The 8558-nt window shown below is 65.1% G+C and overlaps 2 protein-coding genes across 3 annotated transcripts in view; both read left to right on the top strand.

Annotated features, from left to right (window-relative positions):
* ANKRD24 (ankyrin repeat domain 24) overlaps positions 1-3290 on the top strand; it is an 18582-nt gene extending 15292 nt beyond the window's left edge. The window contains exons 2-8 of the mRNA XM_027664198.1: positions 51-149; positions 232-304; positions 410-531; positions 612-1730; positions 2485-2622; positions 2718-2783; positions 3028-3290. Of these exons, the coding sequence (XP_027519999.1) occupies positions 51-149; positions 232-304; positions 410-531; positions 612-1730; positions 2485-2622; positions 2718-2783; positions 3028-3105 (1695 nt within the window). The 3' untranslated portion in view covers positions 3106-3290. The remainder of the gene's footprint in view (positions 1-50; positions 150-231; positions 305-409; positions 532-611; positions 1731-2484; positions 2623-2717; positions 2784-3027) is intronic.
* Positions 3291-3597: 307 nt separating this feature from the next.
* Positions 3598-6574, top strand: EBI3 (Epstein-Barr virus induced 3). Of its 2 annotated transcripts, none has more exons than XM_027664333.1 (7): positions 3598-3648; positions 4287-4405; positions 4788-5003; positions 5102-5219; positions 5309-5469; positions 6071-6234; positions 6331-6574. In XM_027664333.1, exons 2-7 carry the CDS (start codon positions 4318-4320, stop codon positions 6481-6483), a joined length of 900 nt encoding a protein of 299 aa, XP_027520134.1. In that variant the 5' UTR covers positions 3598-3648; positions 4287-4317; the 3' UTR covers positions 6484-6574. The 2 variants fall into 2 exon arrangements, with proteins under 2 accessions (XP_027520134.1, XP_027520135.1); XM_027664334.1 differs by lacking the exon at positions 3598-3648 and adding an exon at positions 3894-4212.
* Positions 6575-8558: the final 1984 nt, after the last annotated feature.

Raw genomic sequence — 8558 nt, 5'->3', positions numbered from 1 at the left:
GGACTCTGGTGGGAGCCAAGAGGACCCTATTCCTGCGTCCTGCCCCACAGATCCAGGAGCTGGAGCAGCAGCTGGCGGCCCGGGATGGGGAGAAGGAGCGGCTGGGCAAGGAGGTGGAGGCTCTGCAGAGCCGCTTGTCCTCGCTGGAGGTGGGTGTGGGCAGCAGCTGGCAGTGCCAGGGGCTGGGGGGTGTGTGTGTGTGTGAGGGTCACCACCACCCTGCGTCCCCAGAACGAGAAGGAGAACACGAGCTACGACATCGAGACGCTGCAGGATGAGGAGGGAGACCCGCTTGAGTTCCCAGGTAGGGCCCTGAAGGCCTCCCAAGGCCACCTCGGGGGGTGGCACTGGGGAGTGGGGGTGTGAGTGGGCACGGGTGGGCACCGAGCAGAGTCCCTGTGCCCTGCAGGGGCGGAGCTGCTGCTCTCCAAGAAGACGCTGAGCCCCTCGGCCGAGGAGCTGCTGGCCACGCTGCAGGGGCAGGTGCAGTCCCTCACCGTGCAGAACAAGGAGCTGAGGGACAAAATACAGGCACGTCCCCGTCTGTCCGTCCGTCCGTCCCTCCCTCCTCCGCCCCCTGTCCCGCGGGGGCCTCACGGTGTCCTCGGCAGGTGCTGGAGAACTACGAGCGGGACGAAAGCAGCGCACCCGCCTCGGGGGACGTGGTGCCCGCCAGCCTCTACCGGGCCCTGCAGCGGGAGCTGGAGCAGCTGCGGGCACAGGGTGTGAAGGGCGAGGCCGGGGGGCGGCCGGAGGAGGGATTCCCGGAGGGAAGCGCGGCGCAGGGGCTCGCCGAAGAGCCGGCCTGGACGTGGGGCGAGTGCAAGGCGGCGCTGGGCGAGCTGCGAGTGCCACAACCACTGCCCTCCTCCTCCTCCTCCTCGGGCGCGGAGCTGGCGGAGGCGCGGGCGGCCCTGCAGCAGGCGCGGAAAGCTCTGGACGAGCGGGAGCAGCAGCTGAAGGATCTGCAGGCCCGGCTGGAGGCCGCAGAGGCCGCGGCCTCGCCGGGATCCTCCGCGGAGGAGGCGTCGAGGGAGAAGGCGGCGCTGCTGGAGCGCTGCGGGCGGGCGGAGGCCGAGGCCAAGGCGCTGCGGCGGGAGCTGGAGGCCAAGGCGCGGCGCGAGCCGGAGCCGGGAGCGCGCGAGGAGCCGGCGGAGCTGGCAGAGCTGCGGGAGGCCCTGGCGCGGCGGGAGGCCGAGCTGGGCAAGCTGCGGGAGCAGCTGGCGGCGCGGCCCGTGGGGCGGCAGGAGCACGAGGAGGCCCTGGCGCGGCTGCGGCAGGCGCGGGACGAGGGCTGGGTGCCGCGGGACGAGCACGCCCGCGCCACGGCCGCGCTGGAGAAGCAGGCACGGGCGCTGCGGGAGCGGCTGGCGCAGCTGGAGGAGGCGGCTGAGGCCAAGGGGCGCGAGGCCTCCCGGCTGGAGGCCGAGCTGGCGGCGGCCGTGCCGCGCGCCGAGCACGAGGCGGCGGCGGCGGCGCTGCGGGAGGAGGCGGCGGCGCTGGGCCGGCGGCTGGAGGAGCTGGGCCGGCGGCACGAGAGGACGTGCGAGGAGGTGTTCAGGGTGCAGCGGCAGGCGCTGTTCATGAAGAGCGAGCGCCAGGCGGCCGAGGACGGGCTGGCGGCGGCGCAGAAGCAGCTGGAGGAGGCGCGGGCCGAGGCGCGGCGGCTGCGGGAGCTCCACGGCCACGCCGAGGACGCAGCTCGGCTGGTCAGGGAGAGGGACAGGAAGGTAGGAGGGGGGGACACGGGGCAGAGGTTTGGGGGAAGTGGGGGGTCTGATGTTCCCAGCCCTCTGAAACTCGTTTGGTCTGAAAAGTCCCCTCGAGCTCGGTGCAGAAGCCAGAGGGAAACACAGCCACGCTCTGCCTGTGCTCCTCCAAACCCCACAACTCCTGGGAACCTCCTCCAGGGGGGATGAGACAGGACTGACTTGATTTCCCCCCGTTTGGCCCCAGTTCAGCGGCTCTTGCTCAAGCACAGGCTTCGTTGGGGTGGCAGAGCTGGGCTAAACCAGAGCAGGAGCACCACAGAGTTCTGTCCTTATTCCCATTCCTTTTCTCAGGGCTGTTCAGTTCAAACAGGCAAAGGTGGTGCTGGGAGAAGGACTCAGGGCTTTTAATCCCAGGAAATCCCCCCCTGGAGGCAGCTCTGCCTCTGGGAGCTGCACATGTGGAGTTACAGAATGGTTTGGGTTGAGAGGGGTCCTAAAAATCATCCATTCCCACCCTCTGCCACGGGCAGGGGCACCTCCCACTATCCCAGGGTGCTCCAAACCAGTCTTGGACACTTCCAGGGATGGGGCAGCCACAGCTTCTCTGCCCAACCTGTGCCAGGGCCTCCCCACCCTCCCAGAGGAGAATTTCCTCTGCTCTCATGGCTCTTCCCTGGTTTTCCCTTCCCCTTCCCAGGCACGGGGCCCACCCAGGGCTGCACCCCAGCGGGGTTGGGTTGCGGGGTCCCCCTGATCTCTGTGCACTCTGCAGATCACGGAGCTCTCCAAGGAAGTTTTCAGGCTGAAGGAAGCCCTGAACGCCCTCCCCAAGCCAGGGGAGCAACCACAGTCCCCCCCCAACACCGCAGCGCTCCAGGACAGGATCCGAGCGCTGGAGGAGAAGCTGGAGGTGGGCCCTGGGGGGTTTGGTGGCCGTCACCTGGTGGGTTCTGGGCTCCCACGAGCCCCCAGCCCCGTGGCCAAACCCTCCTCCCTGTCCTGCAGGAGACAGAGGTGCGGCACAGCAAGGTGGTGACTCTGTACCGGAGCCACCTGCTCTATGCAGTGCAGGTGAGACGGGGACAGGGCTGGGGGGACAGCGGGGGACACCCCTGGGGGGGACTGGGCCACCTGCCAGCCACGCCTTGGTGCCCACAGCAGGCAAACAAGGGGCTGGGATGGAGGCTGGCGAGACCTGGGGGCAGAGGTGTGGGGGACTGAGGGACTGGTGCCAGCCCAGGGGCGCTTGGGACACACATGGAGACCCCCCTGATGTCCCCCCTCGATGTCCCCCTCGATGTCCCCTCCACCCCAGGGCCACATGGACGAGGACGTGCAGAGGCTCCTGTGCCAGATCCTGAGGATGCAGCGGCTGCAGGAGCAGAGCAGATGAGGAGCCCCTGCCAGCAGGGCAGTGCCATGGGGGGCGGTGGCACTGCCAGTGACACGGGGTGGGGACAGGTCTGTCACAGCACCCTCTGTGCCCCTTTGCTTGCCCTGTCACTGGCACCCACCCCCCGCACCCACCCGGGCCCCGCTGCCCCCCGACCCAGCACAGCAGCAATAAAGTATTTATAGTCACACCAATTTTGGCTCCTCTCTGGGGGCACCAGCGTGGGCACGGGGGGCTGCGTGGGGAGCTGGGGGGGACAGCAGGGGATCAGTGCCACCGTCTCCAGCCCTGCTGTCCCCAGAGGGTGACCTTGAAGGAAGGGGGCTCAGTGGCAGCGTGGGAAGGTGGGAACCCTCTTGGCCAGAGCTGGAATCCCTTTCCCGTGAGCCTGGGGCCCCGAGCGTGGGGATCCCAGTGGAACAACACTGGGAAGTGTGTTGGTCCCCCCGGGGGACGGCGTTTCCTGCCCGAGGAAGTGGGATGAGGCCGTGGCTTCCCGCTCCGCTGGGGACACTCCGGTCCCAGATACCTGGCCCTGCTGCGGTGAGGATTTTGGGGGACTGGGCTCCCCACGGGGCTGGGGGCAGAGGGGGGGTGTTGGGGGTCTGGGGTGACCCCACAGCACCTGGTTAAGGGCGCTGCAGGAGCCCCAAACCCAAGGAAAGTGAGGCATGTCCCTCCTGGGGTTGAGCCAGCCCAGGGACACGGCAGGAGGCGACAAGGGCAGGATCTGTCCCTGTGGGGCTGGGCTTGGGGACAGCAGGGAGCTCAGCTGGGCCCCCAGGCTGGGCTTTGGGGGTCTCTCTGAGGGATGGTCCCACCCTGGATGCCCATGGGGGTGGGGGCCATCCCAGGGTGCAGGTCCAGGCCTGGAGTGATCCTAAACCTCGATTCCGGGCACGGGACTGCAGGGGTGGCTGCAGGGCCTGGTAGGAAACTGTGGGAACAGCAGGAGTTTTCATTCCCTCTCCTCCCTGGCAGCAGGATCTGGTCACCACAGCCAGAATCCATCCCTGTCCCCGGGGTGTGTGGCACAGCCAGAGGGGACACTGAGGCACAGCACTGTGGGGTGGCCCAGAGAGGGGTTTGAACCCCCCCAGCTTCAAGGTGATGTCCCCAGAGCCTGTGGTGTCCCTGCTGTCCCCTGCCCTGGGGTTTGATTGTCCTGCCTGTCCCTGCAGGTCACTGGGCAGCTCCTCTGAGCCTCCTGACATGAAGTGGCTTTGGGTGGTGGCTTTTGTGGCACCTGCCTGCACTGTCCCCTACAATGGCACTGGGGACAGGGACAATGGGGACAGAGGTATGGGGGACTGGGGGGACTGGGATGGAGGTTTGGGAAGAACAGGAGACTGGGATGGAGGGACTGGGGGAGTGGGAGGGAGGTTGGGAAGAACAGGGAACTGGGATGGAGGACTGGGGGACTGGGAGGGAGTATGGAGGGAAATGGGACATGGGGGGACAGAAACAGGGGCTTGGGGGGACTGGTGGTGGAGGAACAGGGACAGTGAGGGCCTGGGGACACGAGGGCACCCAAGGGCATAGCCAGGGGGCTGGGGGCACTGGGGTGTTGGGAATGCCACTGGGGGTCCCAGGGGGGCACAGACCCTTCCTGCCCCAGCGTCACCCCCACCATGGTGTGTCCCCCTGACCCCTCTCTGGGCCCCTTCCCGTGTCTCCCCCAGCCCGCTGTGCCCCCCAGCACAGCCCCCTGGGCACTGAGGTGCTGCTGCAGTGCCCGGGGGGTCCGGCTGAGTGGCGCCGGGGGGGCACCGTCCTGGGCACGTCCCCTGCCCCGGGGCTGGCCCTGCCCAATGCCAGCCTGGCCCACGAGGGCAACTACAGCTGCCACCACCCCGGCACCGGCGAGACCTGGGCCACCATCTGCCTGCGCCTGGGCTGTGAGTGACCCTCCCCAGCCCCGCCGTGGCCCCCAGTGCTGCTGGGGGGTGTCCCCTGGGGACACTGGCAGTGGGGTGACCCCTGTCCCCTTCCCCAGACCCCCCCTCTCCACCCGCCATCGAGTGCTGGGCCACCAGTTACCCGCAGGCTGTGAACTGCTCCTGGGCTCTGACCCCCGACCCGCTGCTGGACACCGACTTTGTGGCCATGTACAGGTCAGTGGGGGGGGTCCCCAAAGCCCAGCTGAGCCCCCCCTGTGTCTGTGTCACCCCCCCATTGCTCAGCTGCCCCCTGTGCCCCCCAGGCACGGCACAGACACGGGCGAGTGTGAGCGCACGGGGCCACGGAGCTGCTCCTTTGGGGACCTGCAGGTGTTTTCCCTCACCCCCTACGTGGTGAATGTGACGGCTGTGAACCCCCTGGGCGCTGCCTCTGGAATCCTGCCCTTCCTCCTGGAGAACATCAGTGAGTGCAGCTGGCATGGGGGGACACTGGAGTCCCCTCCACACCCGTCACACCTCACCCCCCTCGGTCTGATCCGGATACCTTTGGGTCTTTCCCCTCTGGTTTCTCCCTTCCTCGGGATGTGGAATCATCAGTGTGATGATTTGGGGGTCTCAGGTCGTCCCTGCAGCCTGGATTGCACAGCTCAGCCCACAGGGAGGGGACACATGGTGTCCCTAGATCCCCCTCAGTGTCCCTGGATCCCCTTGTGTGTCCCTGAATCCCCCAGGCATCACCCCTTCATTTAAAAAAGAAGAAAAAAGGCTTTTTACACAGGCAGATGGTGGTGGGACATGGGGAATGGTTTTAATCCACACAAGGAGAGATTTAGATGGGATATTGGGAAGGAATTCCTCCCTGTGGGTGGGGAGGCCCTGGCACAGGTTGCCCAGAGAAGCTGTGGCTGCTCCATCCCTGGAAGTGTCCAAGGCCAGGCTGGAACAACTTGGGATAGTGGAAGGTGTCCCTGCCAATGGCAGGGGTGGAACTGGATGGGCTTTAAGGTCCCTTCCAACCCAAACCATTCTGGGATTCCCTGATTCCTTGTCTCCCCGTTCCTCAGTAAAGCCAGACCCCCCTGAGGACCTGAGGGTCTCCCCCATCCCTGGAGAGACCATGAAGCTGCTGCTGGAGTGGAGCCCTCCGGCATCCTGGCCCTTCCCAGAGTACTTCCCACTGAAGTATCACCTCCGCTACGCCCGGGACAATGATTCTGTCCCCACCACGGTACTGCCACCCCCCTGCTCCCACCCGGGGCAAACTGAGGCTGCCCTGAACACACAGGGCCGTGTCCCCGGGTGTCCCTAACCCTGCTGTCCCCAGATCGGGCCATTCGAGCTGACATCCCACATCCTGACCGACGTGGAACCCAGGACACTCCACCACATCCAGGTGGCCGCCAAGGAGGTGGCGGATTTCGGGGAGTCCAGCGCCTGGAGCCCGCCGGCCTCGGGGACACCCTGGGAGGGGCCGTGACGGGCAGGGCAGGGCCACTGTCCCCTGTCCCACCGAGGGACCCCAGTACTGCCAGGAATGGGCAATAAACTGGCTGCAGGCTCTGTCCCTGTTCTGACTGTGGGATGTTTGTGGGGCTGAGCTGCCCCTGGGGTTGTCCCTTTGGTGTTCCTGGGGGTGGTCCCTTCACTGCCCCAGGACAATCCCTTTTCTGCCACTGGGGAAGGTCCCTTTTCTGCCCCAGGATGGTCCCTTTTCTGCACCTGGACGACCTCTTCGGTCCCTTTTCTGCACCTCAGGACGGTCCCTTTTTACTGCCTCAGGATGGTCCCTTTCCTGCCTCAGGACGGCCCCTATTCTGCCCTCGGGGACTGTCCCTTCACTCCCCCGGAACGGTCCCTTTGCTGCCCCGGGACGGTTCCTGTGCTGCCCCTGGGGTCGATCTCTTTTCTGCCCTTTGACGTTCCCTTTTCTGCTCTTTGACAGTCCCTGTGGTGCCCGAGAAGCCGAACACCCCACTTCAGCCCCACTCCAGCCCCGCCATGGCCACAGGGGCGGGCACAGCCCCCTGACCCCCTCAGCGCCCCCCGGGTGCCGTCGCTGACAGACATCTGAGACAACCAATAGCAGGCGAGCATTCACCGGCCGACGGCCCGCTCCACCAATGAGCGGCGGGAAGGGGCGGGGCTATCCCAGGGAGCGGCGGCGCTGAGGGGTGGGCGGCCATGTCGGACACGGGCTGGGTGCGGGCACCGTGCTCGCTGTGGGGGTCCCTGATCACCGCGGGGCCGTTACACCCAAACCGGAGCCTCGGGGCCGTTACCGACCCAAACCGGAGCCCTGGGGCCGGTGTGTCGCCTCCCTCTGCTGGTGCCCGGCGGTCATTACACGTCGCTGCCTTCCCGCCCTCCAGCAGCGGGCGCTGCGCCGTTCCCGCCGCCCGCGGCCCCTGCGCGCACGGCCGGGCGACCCCGGAGCGCGGCCCCTCAGGGGCTGAGGCGATGGCGGGGCCCTGAGGGGAGAGACCGGAACGCTGAGGGCTTTGGGGGGGGAAGGAGCCTAAAGGTCATCTATTCCCACCCCTGCCATGGGCAGGGACACCTTCCACCATCCCAGGTTGCTCCAGTCTGGCCTGGGACACTTCCAGGGATGGGGCGGCCACACCTTCTCTGGGAAATCCATTCCAGCCCCTCATCACCCTCACTGTCAACAGCTTCCTCTTAATATCCCGTCTAACCCCGATCTCACATTCCCAGTGCCTTCTTCCTTCACATTCCCTCCTAAGACCTGCATTTGTTTCTCTGAGCTGCCTTTAGTCCCTCTGGTCCCCTCAGGACCTCCCTGCTTCTGTCAAAAGCAGGACTGAGGTTTGTTGTATAGTTGTGTTGTGTTCCCAAATTCCCAAATAGCTCCTGTTCCATCAGTGGGGACATAAAGAACAAGAAGAAATTAATAAAGAAGGGAATTAATCAAAAGTGGTGTCTTCTTTACAAGGAAAACTGCGGACACAGAGTCTGAACAGAAATGATGGAGGAACGTCTGTGACATTTGAGAGCTGCCAGGCACCAATAAAGCCTGCCCTGCCAAGGACATTTTTTAATCGGAACCCAAAATCAAAGATTTTTGATTAAGAGAACAAACACAAACTGCCCACGATGCTCAGCTGACAAGAACCATCCTGGAAAAGCTCTCATGAATTTGCCATCACAGCACCTTTGATCCCCTTGGATCCCTGTTGTTCCCCCAGAACCCCTTCTGAGGCCTTTCTTTGACCGTCCTGAAGCAGCTTTTGTCCCCTGTGTTATCCAGGACAACAGGACAAGTGGGAATGACTTCAAACTGCCAGAAGGCAGGGATTTCGATGGGATATTGGGAAGAAATCCTTCTCTGTGAGGGTGGTGAGGCCCTGGCACAGGTTGCCCAGAGAAGCTGTGGCTGCCCCATCCCTGGAAGTGTCCAAGGCCAGGTTGGACAGGGCTTGGAGCAACCTGGGACAGTGGAAGGTGTCCCTGCCCATGGCAGAGAATGGGACTGGATTGGCTTTAAGATCCCTTCCAACCCAAACCATTCTGGGATTCTCCTCAGTCCCTCACCCT

The sequence above is a fragment of the Corapipo altera genome, unplaced genomic scaffold (assembly GCF_003945725.1).
Source record: "Corapipo altera isolate COAL_440 unplaced genomic scaffold, ASM394572v1 96, whole genome shotgun sequence".
NCBI classification, from domain to species: Eukaryota; Metazoa; Chordata; class Aves; order Passeriformes; family Pipridae; genus Corapipo; species Corapipo altera.
The sequence above is the reverse complement of the archived record's forward strand: the minus strand, read 5'-3'. Positions and strand labels throughout refer to the sequence as shown.

Excerpts from the sequence above, each read along its gene's own strand:
- EBI3 (XM_027664333.1), top strand. The coding sequence starts at position 4,318 with ATGAAGTGGCTTTGGGTGGTGGCTTTTGTGGCACCTGCCTGCACTGTC. Across the intron at positions 5,004-5,101 it reads CATCTGCCTGCGCCTGGGCT|ACCCCCCCTCTCCACCCGCC; the intron begins GTGAGTGACCCT and ends CCCCTTCCCCAG. Across the intron at positions 5,220-5,308 it reads GACTTTGTGGCCATGTACAG|GCACGGCACAGACACGGGCG; the intron begins GTCAGTGGGGGG and ends TGTGCCCCCCAG.